The sequence below is a fragment of the Beta vulgaris genome, chromosome 8 (genome assembly GCF_026745355.1).
Source record: "Beta vulgaris subsp. vulgaris cultivar EL10 chromosome 8, EL10.2, whole genome shotgun sequence".
Taxonomy (NCBI): domain Eukaryota; kingdom Viridiplantae; phylum Streptophyta; class Magnoliopsida; order Caryophyllales; family Amaranthaceae; genus Beta; species Beta vulgaris.
The window spans coordinates 8,212,733-8,229,259 of NC_079209.1; the positions used below are offsets into that span (position 1 = coordinate 8,212,733).

General features: G+C 35.6%; 2 protein-coding genes across 2 annotated transcripts; one reads left to right on the top strand and one right to left on the bottom strand.

Annotated features, from left to right (window-relative positions):
• Positions 1–201: 201 nt before the first annotated feature.
• LOC104901010 (fructan 6-exohydrolase) lies at positions 202–2,891 on the bottom strand. The gene is made up of 5 exons (XM_019251164.3): positions 1,910–2,891; positions 1,645–1,803; positions 1,038–1,279; positions 774–864; positions 202–672 (listed from the first exon to the last, which is right to left on the bottom strand). The coding sequence occupies exons 1-5, from the start codon at positions 2,879–2,881 to the stop codon at positions 478–480; spliced, it is 1,659 nt and encodes a 552-aa protein (XP_019106709.2). The 5' UTR covers positions 2,882–2,891; the 3' UTR covers positions 202–477.
• An 8,360-nt stretch (positions 2,892–11,251) lies between these two features.
• LOC104901011 (uncharacterized) lies at positions 11,252–11,815 on the top strand. Its single transcript, XM_010688553.1, has one exon. It carries the CDS (start codon positions 11,252–11,254, stop codon positions 11,813–11,815), a length of 564 nt encoding a protein of 187 aa, XP_010686855.1.
• The last annotated feature ends 4,712 nt before the right edge of the window (positions 11,816–16,527 follow it).

Here is a 16,527-nt window from a genome sequence, read left to right on the forward strand (position 1 = left end):
GGGGTTAAGTCCCCCAAGGGCCAAGACATTCAATATCAAACTATTGGGTGTGCATCAACTTGTTCGCAAAGTCAACCAATTGAGTTTTGCGCCAACCATGGGAATTATGAGTGAGGAGATATGTTAGGGAGGATATATATAGGTTTAGGTATTAGGCAAGCAATAGGTAAGAAATCAGTAGGTTTCTAAAAGATATCTTGATTAAAATAATGAAATGTTGCATCTCATTCAAACCATAGGAAGTATTACGGGTTACATCAATTTATTAAAATGGAAAAGATTATAGGGAACGATGGATGATTAGTTGCAACTCAAAATATCCATATAACACGCACTTAAGGAAGGGAAAAATATAATTCATTGAACTCTGAACCAACGGAAACGGGAAATCCAAGCTGTACCAAAAAAATTACATCGCATATCATAACAAAATACCACTCAAATCATGAAGCAGTCTCCTAATTTCAAGCAAACCTTTCAAGCATCTGCTGGAAGATTGACTTGAGCTGCATTCATGCTCCAAGCATGCAGTTTAGTAATCTCAACATCCTCTGTTCCATAGTTGAAGGCATACAGCTTAGCGTTGTCATTAATAGCCAGTTTAGGATAAACTCTAGCAGTGATGCAACTTTTCCCTTCTGCACCAAAGCTCTCCACTATAGAATGATCAATCTGTCAAAAAAAAAACACTTTAGCAATACTATTGCAAACATTTTTTCAAGTACGGTGATAGATGCCTAGATGGTTTCTATAAGTCCGTTGTCTTAACTCACCAAGATCCTTAACGTGAGTTCATCATTTACTGGATCCACATCCACAAACGTCGCGTAACTTGCTTTAGTAGTAGTCGGATCAAGAGAAGACCTGCACAACATAGGAGAAAAAAGAAGAGATTTACATTACGTCTTATTAGCTGCTTTCATTGCTAATAATTTTCGGTAAAGGATAATAGTAAGAGTAATAATATAACATGGAAAAGTTCATATTTCAGTTTATCAATTTAGCCTCCTTTTTACATGGTGTTTTCAAATAGATACCTGCTTTGGTCACTGCACATGAGAACCTCATATTTAGTTGGAGCCTTGTAAATTCTGAAGAAGATTGCAGTGTATTCTTCTAAGCCTGTCGAAGCTAGCGTTAGAAGTCCAAATGGCCCTAGTATTCCTTTATCTGTTGCTCCCTTGTTGCTGCACAATAGCTGTGGGTCGTTGGTCCATGTTGGATCGAACTCCTCAACTTGCTTCAATTCTGGTATTTTGAATGAAATTTCCACATCCGCCTGTAACAGTAAATAAATATAAAAAGGTTATATAGTCAATTAATTAGTGCTTTTGTTTCCTAATTGTTGGATTCTAACCAAATCACTTTATCATCTTCGAAAATATATTTCAGTACAAATTAAAAGTGCTAAATTCTGATATTGCAAAAGCTTATGGGAATCATGAATGTGATATTTTCTTGCCCTTTTTCCTTCTGATATTAGAAAGTGCACCATTATTGCACAGCATATAAGCACTTTACGTGCAATGTGTATGATAATACCAGTATATAAGAAGTATAGTATTAGTATATATCCATATTTGTAAGTAGCAAGATTCTTATTTCTTATAGCATGCAAAAGAGGTATATATTGATTGAATTAACCTGAGAGGCTGTGACTCCTGTTACTTCAATGAGCGACCCTGACCCAATCACTTGAGAGGGCAATGCCACTTGATTATTCCGTAGCGTTTCGACTTCTGTGATTGGCCATTGCACCAATTGCTTACCAAATTTATCAGGGATCATTGTCCTTGGGATTCCCTTAACACACAAGGTTAGGATTCATTAATCAAATTTACGCATGCACTAAAAGAAATGCAACATAAAGGAGCAATCAACAAAAGGTGTGTGTATTTTGAATGAGTACCTGTAGTCCAGCCCATCCTCTGTTAATTGCATCAGCTTCGGTACAAGCTTCATTAACCCACCCAAATATTATTCTGCGATCAGTCTTACTATCAAAGAACGACTTCGCTGCATAAAATCTACCATAGTCAAGCCTTAAACCTAGAGCAGTCTCAATAGATCCCTCATCTGGTACATATATATCGTTATCAGTGTCATACCTTCCAATAGTGTAAATGTCACACGAAGGTATAGCCAAGCTAATCTTAAGGACATGTTTAGCATCCTCAGGTTCCTGACCAAGAATAGATGTATCAACACCTAATGACTTCCCAACATAAACAGGGAAAATTTCTGGGCACTCCCATACCCCGGTACCTTGGACCGACCTAAAGGGATGTCCTGTGTCATTCCAAGTGGTGAAGTCGTCGCTAATGAAAAGAGCTGCTGATCCATTATCACCTTGTTGAGTACCAATAATGGTTCTCCATTTACCATCAGCTAATTGCCATGCAGTGGATGGGTCTCTAAAATTAAGAGCATCAATGTTGTTGTTATTGGGTGGTGCAACCATTACAGGATTTTGAGGTATCTTAACCCACTCTGTAAGATAAGGGTCTGACAAATCTTTGGGTAAGGCTAGAATTTGAACTTGGTGATCTCGTTCGTCGCCTCCTGTGTATAGAATGGCAGGTTTGTCACCAGTAAGTATGGTAGCAGAACCAGACCAACATCCTTTGATATCATAGGGTTCTGTTGGTGAAAGGGCAATTGGTTGTGAGGTCCAATTGATTAGGTCAGTTGATGTAGAATGTCCCCATGCTATTTCTCCCATAACCCAAACAGGTTGATTGGGAGAATATTGGTAAAATAAGTGGTATATTCCTTTGTAAATCAAGGGTCCTATAAGAAAAGATAAAGGAAGTGAGTTTTTATACCAAGTATATACAATATACATCATGCATGTTTGTGTCTTTTGATCCCAATATCTCATAATGGTTTTAATTTGACAACTTGTTGCAATTTGTACTACAAGGCAGGTGAGAAAGAAAAAGTGGTGTAATTGTTTTGCTTTTGTTTTTTTGGGGGAGAATGAACAAGGACAGTATAGTTGACAGTATAGTTTATGGGAGAGGAGGGAATTGATTATGACTTATTATACACAGATTCTCAATTTTAAACGCTACGCTAAGACCTCATCAATTGTTGCAATATTTTATCACAAAGGGAGTAATAATTTTAAATAACGCGACAAGTTTTTAGCAAATAAATTCAAATGTATCAGTATTCAATCCTTTGTATGTGTAATTAGTTATTATGCATACATATTGTGTAGCATGAACTGATTTAAACCATTCAATCGATACCATATAAAGTAGTAATAGACTAATAGGATCATACGACTAAATGCAAAAAGAGTGATGGAAAGTAACAATTCAATTTGATACCATCGAAATTATTAGTCAAAATAAAATCTAGACTCGTGCATTTAAATGGATGAGAATTGGGGTCCAAGAAATTGGAATAATTCAATATTTGTTTAAACTCTAGTACGAGTTATTAGAAAAAGGATCTTCTTATGGACTCTAAAATGTAATAAACCCAATCATATCTAATACATGGTCCTAAAATCTTAAATTTATAAAATATTCCCCCAAGGTGGAGAGTTGGAATATTTATATTGATTGGTCATATGGGCCCGGGTTGGACATCCAATTGCTTTGATTTGAATTATCCCGAAAATACCTTATTCTTAAGATGAAAAAAGCAAGTCCGATTTTATTACCAAATAAGAAATAAAAAGATGTTTTGTTCAAAAAAATATATGTCACACCATGACTATGATCAGAGGTTACATATAACAAAAACAATAACAACTCAATCTTTAGTCCCGAAGTGGTCTAAGGTGGGCTAATATGAATCATCATAACAAATCATATCCACGACCAATACATACTAATTTTGTTTTTTTAAAAAAAAAACAGAGTTAGGGTCTGGTCTCTTTAGCATAAAACAACTGAACTAAATTGAACTGAACTGAATTAAATTATAACTAATAATAATGATAATAATTTAGGAATTGAACTGAACTGAAAATAAGCTTGGGAGAACACTACCATAAAGTGAGAGAAGTAAGACAAGAGACAATATATGAAACAAAGAAATTAAATAAGGTAAAAAAATGTGAAAACCAATATATAAGGGTCGGTTCACTTCAACTTATTTTGACAAAACTATGACGATATAAGTTCGAAAAAATTTAGATGATTAATTAGGTGATCCAACGGGTTGTCAACCCTCTAATTATTGAAATTTCCTTGGTCAATAGTACATTCAGACATTAATTTTGTGATTGTTCTCTCTCCAATTTATTGTATATATATTAATATAATTATTTTATTGTGTCTAAGGGCCTGTTCTCCCCAGCTTATTTTCAGTTTAGTTCAATTCAGTTCAGTTCAGTTCAGCTCTATACAGTGCTTTTACTCTCACATATCACTATTCATTTCAGTTCAGTTCAGTTCAATTCGATTCAGTTCAGCTCTATACAGTGCTTTTACTCTCACATATCACTATTCATTTCAGTTGAGTTCAGTTCAATTCAGTTTAGTTAAGCTATTTTATGCCGAAGAGAACAGGCCCTAAGAGGGTTTAATCTTAGGATCATTCAAAATTTTCCCACGCTCTTACATTCAAATGAAACAAAAATTATAAATACACCCACTTATGAACTTACACTTGATATTAATATCATTTTTAAAGAAAATATACACTTTGAATTTGGCCCATTCTATATAAAAATTCTAAAATAAAGGATTAACAGAGAGAGTGAAACATGGCTGATCATGTGCTTAAATTATAAAATATAACTTTCTTTAATGAGCTTCGAGACACTAATTGAGAAGGTGAATCAATAAAATGAGTTAATTATATATCAAAAGAGGGATTTATCAGTATTCAATTTTAGTTGGTCTACAAGAGAGTAAAACTGTTGTTGAAAGATCAGGAGTTATCGAATTAGAAAAGTTGTTAATTTGCCTATGCACTTTGTTTTGACAGCTTCTTTTTTCTTTGATGTAAAAGATAATATTGAAATGTAAATCATATGGAGAACTTATAAAACACACATACATTATACAAGTACTGTTTATATTTATATTATTACTTAAAATTATCATTTTCTAAATTATTCTTAATATTAAAAATTGTGGTCGCTTAATATATTCTAAAATTGGTTTTAGGAAGAAATTAATGAGTAAGGATTATTTCAAGTAGCAACGGAGAATAAGGTATTTAGGCAAAAAAGTAAAGTGGGAAACCCCGTATTATACTCATTAGTCAGATGGAACGGAGAATAAGTATGATACAATATATCATCAGAATTTGGTAATTTCAGGTAGCAACGGGAAATAAGGTATTTATCCATATGGTACTTATTCCGTCAGTTGGAACAAAATTTCTTATGAGTTTCAAAAAAGACATTTTTTCGGCCATGTGTTAAAAGTCAAGGACAATCCCTATCACATGGTAAGGTTTGTATCTCCCGACCAGTTTTAGTCATGGCTAATTTTATGTAGCCATTTATCAGTCACGAGTAAAAATTGCCTAATAGTACTAATTTATGAGAAAGAACATGGAAAGTCTAACACTTTAAGGCCAGTTCGAGTAAAAAATGAAGACTGTAGGGTTTCTAAGACAATTGACTCCTAAGTGGTTACTGGGATAAGACCAAGTTCGTGCAACTTTTCTCCCTTTTTGAAGCAGTTGAGATCATTAATTTACCTTTGTCATCTCAACCCTTAGATGATGGCTTTGTGGGGCTACACCAAAATTGTATACTATATTAAATCATGTCATCACTTTATTAATTTTTCAAAGAATTCTCATACATAAGTTATTAGCGGTTCAATTGTATCGAAAGTGTGGAGAAAATATGGAATTCCAAAGTTCCTCTTAAGGTGTTGTTGGCTTTGCTTCAACATCCGTTCTTTTTCTATGGCAACAATCAAGTACTTTTCACGTTTGCCAATGCACTATTTTAACTATTAATATCTTTAATTACTTTTTAGTAAAATTATACAAAATTGATATTCTGAAAGCATATATGGACACAAATCTAACAAGACCCCACATGACAGTATTTTTCCTTACATAAAAATCATAATATACATGAAAGGTTATGATGGTGAATGATAGTGTAAAAATCTCATCTTGCAATATTATAGAAATAGAACGGAGGGAGTAACTTCTTCATAAATTTCGTTTTGCACTAAAAAGAAGTCTTCCAAAACATATGAGTATCATGTATATGTTAAACAACTTTATAATTAATATAAAGGTGTATATCTCTTAAACACAAAGTTTTTTATCAAGTTAATGTAAGAATCATTTACACGTTTTCATTGTAGCTGATATATAAACATTGTTATTATACTAAATAGTTCCCGTGCATTATGCACGGGCCTAAAACCTAGTTATACACTAACTCTCAAAATTGAACTTGATCAATCTCTTCTTTGCTTACTACTAATCTTACTATTTTCGTCCTTGCGTGCACCCACTTTAGACATCACTTGATCTACGCCTTGTTGGCTAATATCTAGGCTTGTAAGAATCACACTCTTTTTTTTATAATTAGTAGGATTTTTTGTCCCAAACTACCTTTAACTTTCAAGTTTTTGCGAGAAACTACCTTATAAAAAAATTGTTGTCCTAAACTACCTTACTTTACAATTTTGTTGTTGACAGCTACCTTATGTCGGTTTCCGGCGTTGACTTTTGTTTTTTCAGTTCAAAATTGTGGAAAAAACAAAATTACCCTTGTGGGAATTGAGGAGGGTGATTGTTTCAATTTTAGTTTAAGTAGAAGAGGAATTTAATGGTGCATTGGTGGTACAAAGTGTCACATAGATATGAGGGAGAGAGCGCGCGCACACCGGAAAATGAGGAAATTAGGGTGGGGAAAATTAAAAAAAAGGGTTTGAAGAGGTCAAGTGATATAATGTGACAATAAAAAAGCGGAAAAAACAAAAGTCAACGTCGGAAATCGGCCTAAGATAGTTGTCAACAACAAAATGGTAAAAGTAAGGTAGTTTGGGACAACAATTTTTTTATAAGGTAGTTTCTCGTAAAAACATAAAAGTTAAAGGTAGTTTGGGACAAAAAACCCTAATTAGTAATTAAAAAAAAGAAGTCAGCGTGCAAACAGCCAAAAAGGTACACAACTTTCATCAATGTAATCTTCAAATCGCATCCAGCTTTAAAATGGATTGCAGGGATTCGGATTCAATTTAAAATTACTTTAAATTCATGCTTTACAAAATCAATCCGTCTGGTATGGACCCTGTTCACACTAAAAATAGTGTTGACCAGGCTCAGGCACGTGACCGGTTATTAAGAAGTACTCACTTATACATTATATCAAAAAATAGATACACTATATGATACATAGGTACACTATATCAAAAATAGATACACTATATCATAATTACGTACACTATATCATACAGAGGTACACTATATCATAACTAGGTACACTATATCCTATAGGAACACTATATCATAACTAGGTACACTATATATTATACATAGGTACACTATATCATTTTAACATACACTATATCATTTTAATATACACTATCCTAAACTCACGTGATATGGATCGTGTGCACACTAATTAGTGTGCATCGGGTTCATATTAGTTTTTTTTATTACAAAATCGACTTTATATCCTTATTGAGATAGGGTTTGATTCATCTCATCTAATTTGAATTTTTTTTATTTGATATGATCTAAACTTTTCTGATCTGATCTGAAATTTTCTTATCTTATTTGATCTTAATTTTACTGATTTGGTCTAATCTAAACTTGTTCTAATTATTTTTTGTTCTTACTATTTTTTGATTTGAACTGATTTTTTTTTTCTGATATGATCTTATCTGTTTTGAATTTTTCTGATCTCATCATCTGATCATTTTTAAATAAGTACTTACTAAAATAAGTTAAAAATAACATAGCATGGGTACTATCAAAATGTTTCATCTTAAAAACCTAACACTTCATGCATGGTAAAAGGCCTTAAAAGTAATCCTATATACAGTTACATAATTAGAACAATAATTGAACAAAAAGATGATGGTGGTAATCGAGAACTAACCATTTGGATCTGTGAAAGTATTTCAGCACCAATTTCCACCATATATGCGGAAGAAATAACAACATACATACAAGATAGTTAGTCTTTACTTTTTAATGTCATAATAGTTGGATAATTGAAGAGAATGAGAATGTTACAAAGAGATAAGAAAGACATGTATTAGCTATAAAAATGAGCATACCATTCATCCAGTTTCGAGCTGGCTGAAAGTGGTAGGCAGTCCTATATGGATCATCATGATTAATTTGATCTTCCATGTTGATGAGATTGGCCGTTGATGAAAAATTATAAGAAAGTTTTGACTTTGTTAGATAAGAGTTTTGAGATTATGAAAGCTTGCAGGTGTTTCCGCTTTTCCTTCATGGATAGGATGTGGTATTATACTTTTAACAATGCAACATTAGTAAGTTATTGTTGTTGACTGAGCTTAGAAGTCTTTCTTTTAAATATTACTCCATCGTTGATCTGTCGTGCTTGTTTTGATATAATTTACGTTGATAGTGATGTTTCAGATGAAACTTAACAACTCTTAAAACTGTTAACTTCCTAATTAAGGTTTGGCCTTTCGATTAGGAAATCTCCTCTCCTTTTTGTTGTTCATATGGAGTGGTTAATTTTTTCTAAAAATAAAATTCCTTTCATGAATAAATAGTCTTAGGTAGGGCTGGTAATGAGTCGAGACAACTCGCGAGCTACTCGAACTCGACTCGGTCAAAGCTCGATTCGGGTGAGCTCGACTCAAGCTTGAACTCGACGCGACATGTTAACGAGTCGAAAAGCTAGTGAGATACTCAAAAAAATTGTATATATATACTTCATTTTTTTAAGAAAGTTTAACCTTTTTTTCTAAAAAATACTTGAATTTTTCTTTTAAAAAAACATAAAAAAAAAGTACATTAAATGACTAAAAGGCAAAGTAAAGGAATTTCTCCTATAAGAATAGAACTATATCAATGGATGGGATTTAAAGAAATCAAACAATATAATCTTAGCCGTCAATTGTAAATAAAGAGTGAAAGGTACACAAACTCGACCCTAAACACACCGGTAGCAAATTGCACACCGCCTCCCTCTCCAATCTCCATCTCCATCTCCATGAGTCCATCTCCCTAATTCAGGCGACGCATCAGGCCCACCACACTACTCGCACACCACAACAACGACCACTTCAGCAGACACTGCAAGCCGCACACCATGCATCCACTACTTCACACGGCGCTACTAGCCCACCAGGCGTCCACGCCAGAGACCACTACATCAGGCGACGATGCAAGCCCCCGTACACCACGTGTCCATTATGCAAGCCCCCGCACAAGCCACATAGAATCGAGTTTAAGCTGGAACCGAGTTCAAGTTCGAGCTTTAACCGAGTTCGAGCTTGAAACGAGTTCAAGTTTGTGCCAGAAACGAGTTCTAGCTCGAGTTTGGGTTTCGAGTTCGAGCTCGAGTTTGGGTTTCGAGTTCGAGCTTGAAATTTTCAAGCTTGTGAGTTTTCGAGTCGAGTTGAGTTTGAGTATGATTTTTCGAGTTCGAGATATAGTCAAACTCGAGCTCGACTCGCATCATTGCCAACCCTAATCATACGACATCTACAAAGAGGTTAAAATTCAAACAAACACATAACTGTTAAATCAAATAAAGAACCTTTGTTCAACTCTACAACAGATCATCCATACTTGTGGAAAGCTCGTGAACAAGCTCAAAATATTTATTATGTGTTTTTTTTTGTTAAATATTGGTAGAATATTATTATAACTTTAAGAAAAAAAATTCTTAATTATGAAATATTATAGTTTTAAAAAACTTATTTTTTGATTTTGAGCATAAGCAAAGTTTTAATGTGACTTGGACTTGGTATATATCAAGGCCTTAAAGAGCTCGAGGCTCAGCTCTAGCTCAAGTAGAAAAGTCACGCTATCCCAATCTTAAACTCAACTAATTAACACATCTAATTAATCCTAACTCTGAGTAATCTTTCTATATTAATCCCAAACTATTATTTTAAGTTTAATACTCCATGTGTTTTCTTTTATTGTTCCTATTTGGAATCATGGAAGAAACTAATACAACTCATAGAATGGGCCTTTGAGTAGGGGTGAGCAGAAATTCCGAGTACCCAGACCCAGACCCGGTATGGGCCCGCCGGAAGATGTTCGGAAGTTTGTATGTCACTGCCAACTTGCATTTTCATGAAATATTGGGTGTCCTTTCATCTTTATTGGAATGGGAAAGTTCTTCAAATTTAGATATTTGTAAAATGGGTGTTCAAATGAGGGAAACGTTTGATAAATATTATGGAGATCTTGGCAAGTCAAATGTAATGATGCTAGTTGCGGGTTTTTTTGATTCTTGTTATAAGCTTAGGTTTGTGAAGTTTTCTCTTAAGAAGTTGTTTCCTCATGAGAATTCGAAAGTTAATGAAATATGTGATCATTTGTATGAAGTGCTTAAAAAGTTGTTTGACTTCTATAATGCTAGTCTCTCTTCTTCTTCCAAGAATCTTGATCATGATTCTAGGCTTTTTAGTATGAATGGTAAAGATGGTGAGAATGCAAATTCGGCTAAAAATGAGCAAATGAAGAAAATCTATGATGAATTTGATGAGGAAGATAGCGATTGTGTTGTTGAGAAATGTGAATGGGACACTTATCTTGAGGAAGTTAGAGAGAAAAGGGTTGAAGGAGAGTTATTTGATATTTTGCAATGGTGGAGGGGTAAAAGTGAAAAATACAAGGTATTAGCAATCATGGCTAAGGACATTTTGGCAATACCGGTTTCTACGGTTTCTAGTGAATCGACATTTAGTACATCGGGTCGTGTACTTGATCAATTTCGTAGTAGTTTAGGGCCAAAGACGGTAGAAGCTTTAGTTTGTGCACAGGATTGGCTAAGAGCATCAAATATTTGCGTGGATATTGAGCGGTTCTTAGAGGATGTTGAAAAATATGAACAAGGTTCTTAGAGGATGTTGGGAACAAACTTGCTTTCCTAAAACTGGTGGAGGTCTCAATTTCACTAATCTTGAAGTATGGAACAAAGCAGCAATAGCTAAACACTTTTGGGCTATTGCTATGAAGCAAGACAAACTTTGGATCCAATGGATCCACTCTTATTACATCAAGAATAACAATTTGTGGAGTATGAGAATTCTTGTGAGTATGTCTTGGGTGCTGAAGAAGGTCATGAATTGCAGGAACTATTTTGATAATGGTAATAAAAATTCATGATTATGAGAAGAATGGCAAGTTCTCTATTCGTAAATGCTATCAAGCTCTTAGAGAGCCCATTGTGCAGGTTAGCTGGAAGAGATTAATTTGCAACAACAAAGCTTCTCCAAAAAGTTTGTTCATTACTTGGCTTGCTGTCCTTAATAGACTTGCTACTAAAACCAGATTAGCACAATGGAATCTGGTTAATGACACCAGTTGTGTACTATGTAATGATGCAGAGGAGGACACACAACATCTATTTTTCAGCTGTCCTTATTCAGCTGCAGTCTGGGTTCAATGTCTGAAGATAATTGGTATTACAAGAAGGCCTGTTTCATTCCTTGATGAAATCTCTATAGCAGCTAGTAAATGTAGAAGGAAGAGCAAAGTTAGTCAACTGTATGGCATAATGTTTGCAGAAGCAGTCTATAATATATGGATTCAAAGGAATCATCAAGTTTTCCAAGGCACTCACAAGCTTCCTCAGCACACAGTTGATCTAATCTTACTTAATGTAGCTTGTAGAGTTCCAGATACAATGAAAAACCATCTGTATAGATAGGTTTCAGTTTCTTGTTGTCTGATGTAGGAACTTTTTAGGTTTTTTGGTTCTTCGGGGTAGCAGATGATGATTTAATTTCTCAACCCTTCCTAGAAGGTAGGGGAGATTGGATTTGATGCTAGTTTCCCCTGTTGATTGGTGAATTGGTGATTGTAACACTTCATTTTTTTTGGTTATCAATAACAATTTTGAATTTCCAAAAAAAAAAAATATTTATCATCTATTTTACTTGTCTTTTGAAAAACTTACTAATCTTGTTGATTAATTTGTTTAGAATTGGATGCTAGTGGTTTTATGCAAGCTGATGATATTGTTGGAGACTATTAATTTAAAGGTTTGTTTTTATACAACTTTATTTCATTTTTCAAATTTTAATGCACTAAGCTACTAACAAGTTGTTTTGTGTTATATATGTAGGGAAAGAGAAGATTATTTCATGATTGGAATGAATCAAGATCCCATTTGTGAATTTGTTCAAGCTTTACAAAGTGTGTTTTGTGCGACTTTGCAACTTTTGTGCTCTTGTAACTTGAGACTTGTAAAATTGTAATTTATTATGGATTGTGGATTTAGTTGTTTAATTTATGATGTTTGTAGTATATTAACTTTGAATATTTGTTGTGAAAATGGCATTTAGGCCCATTTAACTTGTAATACTTTTTAGTTAGTAGGCCTTTTGGCCCATTTAGTTTTTTTTTTTAATTTTATAGCCCAATTGGCCCATTTTAGTATATGGTTAAATTACAAACGGGTACCCAGTTCTGGAACTGGTACCTTGCGATTCCGGGTCTGGGTCCAAAAATTTAGGACCCGGTTGGACCAATTCTAATTCCAATTCCAGATTTTTAATATCCACTGGGTCCGGGTCCGGGTCCATGAAATTCTACAGGGTACCCGGTTGTGCTCACCCCTACCTTTGAGTTATTTTAGTTTGAGGGGTAAAAGAGTACAAAATGATTAACGATCAAAAAAAAAAAGAGTACAAAATGATTACAAACTAGTGTGAATATATTTATTGCTCTTTGAGTTACTCTATGTTAGGCAACCAACGAGACAAAAGTTTGAGGGTTAAAAAAGTTAAAAAAAAAAATGACTACTCAATAGTGTGAACATGTTCATTGCAACTTAAAATTAATGGAAAATTAAATTCATAAATTCACAATGTATGAAAAGATTCAAAATAGGAACAACATATTGAAATTTCTCAATGGAGAGTACGAGAACATCAAACGAAAAGGGAGACAATAGTTTTAATTTGTTTGTTTGTTTTCTTAACACTATAATTTACTAGCTTTTGATGCACACAATGTGTGTACCATTTTTTTAAGAGAAAATTGACAATAGAGGTATGAACTTTGAACAATAATTTAAAAAGGTTTGAACTATTAATTAACCTGTGTAGGTCCAAATTTTAGGGAGTCTTAACGTTTAGCGGGTCTCATTGACTTAAAACTGATGATTTTTTTAAAAATCTAACCAATTCCTACTTCCCTCCCTCAATTAACCCTTCTGGTGTGACGAAAGTTTTCAAGTTATGACTTATCAAGCCAGTTTCAAGTCACTAAGGCCCACTTAAAGTTAGGACTCCTAAAGTTGGGACCTACACAGGTTAATCAATAGTTCATATCTTTTAAAAATTATCACCCAAACTTGAGACCTCTCCTGTCAATTTTTTCTTTGTTTAATTGTGAACTTTTGATTTACCGGTCAGGTAACCCGTAGCCTTACTATACATGTAATGCATGTGTTGCAGCGACAAATTCATATAATATTACAATATCATTCTATATACGGAGTATATTATTTAGGAGTACTATTTAAAATTTCAAAAATAACATATACTCCCTCGTTTCGTCCCTCTACAATTGCAACAATTTCCTTTTTGAGATGTACCAAAAATGTTTACAGCATACAAAAAATAACATATGGGACCACCATTTTACTATCGAAAAAATCTCATTTGGACCTCACTCTTTTCTATCTCATCCAACTCACTCTCACAATCCTTAAAAAAGAGAAATTTTCTCCGTACGGCATATAAGATGAGATTGATGGAGTATCCGAAAGAATGTGATTCTGTGATTCTTTCCATTGCTTTCGTAAGATGATATACAACATTTAGAACGTAATATTAGGCTACGAAATAGAAACTAATTTGACTAACCTAATGGTACCTGAGGAAGTCCTTTAGTGGTTGACGGACGTTGAGACGATTGTCCCGAAAATCTTCAAATAGTACTTGGGGAAGTCCTTTAGTGAAAACATTGCCAATCTAATAGCGGCATGGAACACAAAATGGATGTCCGTTTCCTATTTGCAAGCTTTAGAATGTAGGAATGAAGACTACTAACAAATTAATTAAACTTATCTGACAACCGTGGCGTGAAGAAATCACTGCCCTAAAGTTGAATTTGCCCCGCAATAACACACGGACTCATAGCAATCAACCTCCAGGGATACACGATTTATGTGTTTCCAGTGTTAATGGAAAAACAGATTGAGAACGATCTATTGCCCAGAATTTTGGAAGAGAAATAAAGTAGAGAAGAAGAAAGTGTTTCGGATTTTTCTGTGTTTAATCAAAACAATAAACCTCGGTATTTATAGAGAGAAGAAAACCAGAACAAGGCTGAAAACGTGGGTACAAACAGTCACTTAGTGGGAAGAAAAAGGCAACAGTTATGGCACGAAATTAGGAGTAACAGCACATTAAGGGAGAAATTAAGGGGAAAAACGGTAACTTAATACTGGCTTAAATCTGACAGAATGTTGACCCAAAATTTTAGTTAAGTTAAGTTTATTCCTCAAAACAGCCAATCTATGCGCCACTTTCTTGCGAACAAAATGGATTTTCGTTTCCTATTTGCAAGCTTTCCCAACCCTTGACTTAATCACTCTTTGTATCGACGACAATTTGGATTGGACTAAGAAAATGCAGCTTGCTCCTACTGAAAATTATGAAACTATACACGGCAACACCAACGGCCATCGCGGGAAAACTGCAACGGTCCCCAGAATATTTGTCATGTTGTTCGCGGGGGCGGGAGCATAGTCCCCACTCCGGGTAGGACCGTTCCTCGTGGTGGCTCTATTGCTGGGGCTGCTAGTTCCTCTAGCGTTCATGCGGCTACCACGGAATCCTGAGCTCTTGTTTCGCATTTCCCCGTTATGAGGGGAGGAGGAACAAGGAGAAGAGGGCTGGAGCAAGTTGCGGCTGATATCGCTGCTAACAAGAGGCCAACAGTTGAAGATCCTGCTAATACTTCTTCCCTTTCAAAGAAGTTTGTCCGGGTTGAGGATCTGGACGTCAACGCCTCTCCTGATGGTTGTCAAGAGCAGGTTGCGGATGTCAGCCCTGTTAATCAGCCATCAATTGGTAGCTGGCTTTCGGGCTTGTGTTCTTCCATCCGCCAAAAGCTGGCGGAGATGGTCATGTGCCACCGAGCTTTTTATCCGGTCTTTCTCCTGGCATGCTTCCATGAATGGATCGAGAAGAAATAGATCATGCTGAGTGAGGCTATGCCGGCGCCCTTCGGTTGCCGACCTATCGTTCCTGTGAAGGTTTACCTGCCTGACTGGGATGTTAGAGAGGACGAGTCATTGTATGCTGATGTCCCAGAGAACGGTGGCATCCTTGCTTACCGGATTCTGAAAGCCATGCAATTGCCACTGGATAGGCCGGTAGGGTATTTGATGACTTCTGTTGCTAGGCTGGCTCACCACTAGCTTGTGGCACGCTTCCATCCTTGTCCTCTTTTCTCTCTATTTTTTTATGTCCACCTTTTCTTTTTGCAGGCCAACAATGTTGCCTTAGAACTGATTGAGTACTAGAAGCTGACGGACGGCTATAACCAGTCCCCTAGAGGTCTGCCAGGAGATATTAAAGAAGGCGAAGGAGGACCTGGCGGCAAAGACTGCAGCCCAGAAGCCCCTAGAAGATGAGGTAGTAACTTTAAGGATGCGAGCAGCTCTGCTAGAGTCGTTGATCAAATCTTTGGACACTACGAAAGAAATTTATGTGGTGGAAGCTAGGGTCGAGGTTGAGGCTTAGGGTGCCGCTAAAGCAATTGCTTAATTCAAGGATTCAAATGAGTTTGTTTCGGCCCTACACAAGAGATACGATGGTGGGTGGGTTGCTGCCATGAGATGCGTGTGCAAGTCTCATCCTCAGTTTGACTGGAAAGTCATTGAGGATGCTCATGTTGAAGGCCTTACAGAAGAGATATGACGGTGGGTGGGTTGCTGCCATGAGATGCGTTTGGAAGTCTGATCCTCAGTTTGACTGGAAAGTCATTGAGGATGCTCATGCCGAAGGCCAGCATCTCACCACCTTTGAAGGAGATCCGCTTTTTGCCGACGAGGACACCATTGCGGACACCGATCCCCGGTCTACCCTTGGGCAAGTGGATCAGGACGCCCCTCCCTCTTGAAGTTTTTGGTGGCCATCTATCAGCTCTTCCTGCTCTTCTTATAGCTTATAGCTTGTAATCTTTTGACTATTTTTCTTCACGTTAATTCGGCTCATGTTGGCGTTTGTAAACAATTGTTATCATCATATTTTAAATTACAAGTACTTTATTACTCTGATGCCCTTTGTTGGTTGCCTTCTAATTTTGTTGTTGTAGTTGGCCGCCAAGCCAGTAGTTAACATTTAGCAATAAAGTTTTTGTGATTCCTTAAGTCATGCTTTCGGCCTGTTTTATCCTTTCGTT

Excerpts from the sequence above, each read along its gene's own strand:
- LOC104901011 (XM_010688553.1), top strand. The coding sequence starts at position 11,252 with ATGGTAATAAAAATTCATGATTATGAGAAGAATGGCAAGTTCTCTATT.
- LOC104901010 (XM_019251164.3), bottom strand. The coding sequence starts at position 2,881 with ATGAGATATTGGGATCAAAAGACACAAACATGCATGATGTATATTGTA. Across the intron at positions 1,280-1,644 it reads CAGGAGTCACAGCCTCTCAG|GCGGATGTGGAAATTTCATT; the intron begins GTTAATTCAATC and ends TTACTGTTACAG. Across the intron at positions 865-1,037 it reads ATGTGCAGTGACCAAAGCAG|GTCTTCTCTTGATCCGACTA; the intron begins GTATCTATTTGA and ends TATGTTGTGCAG.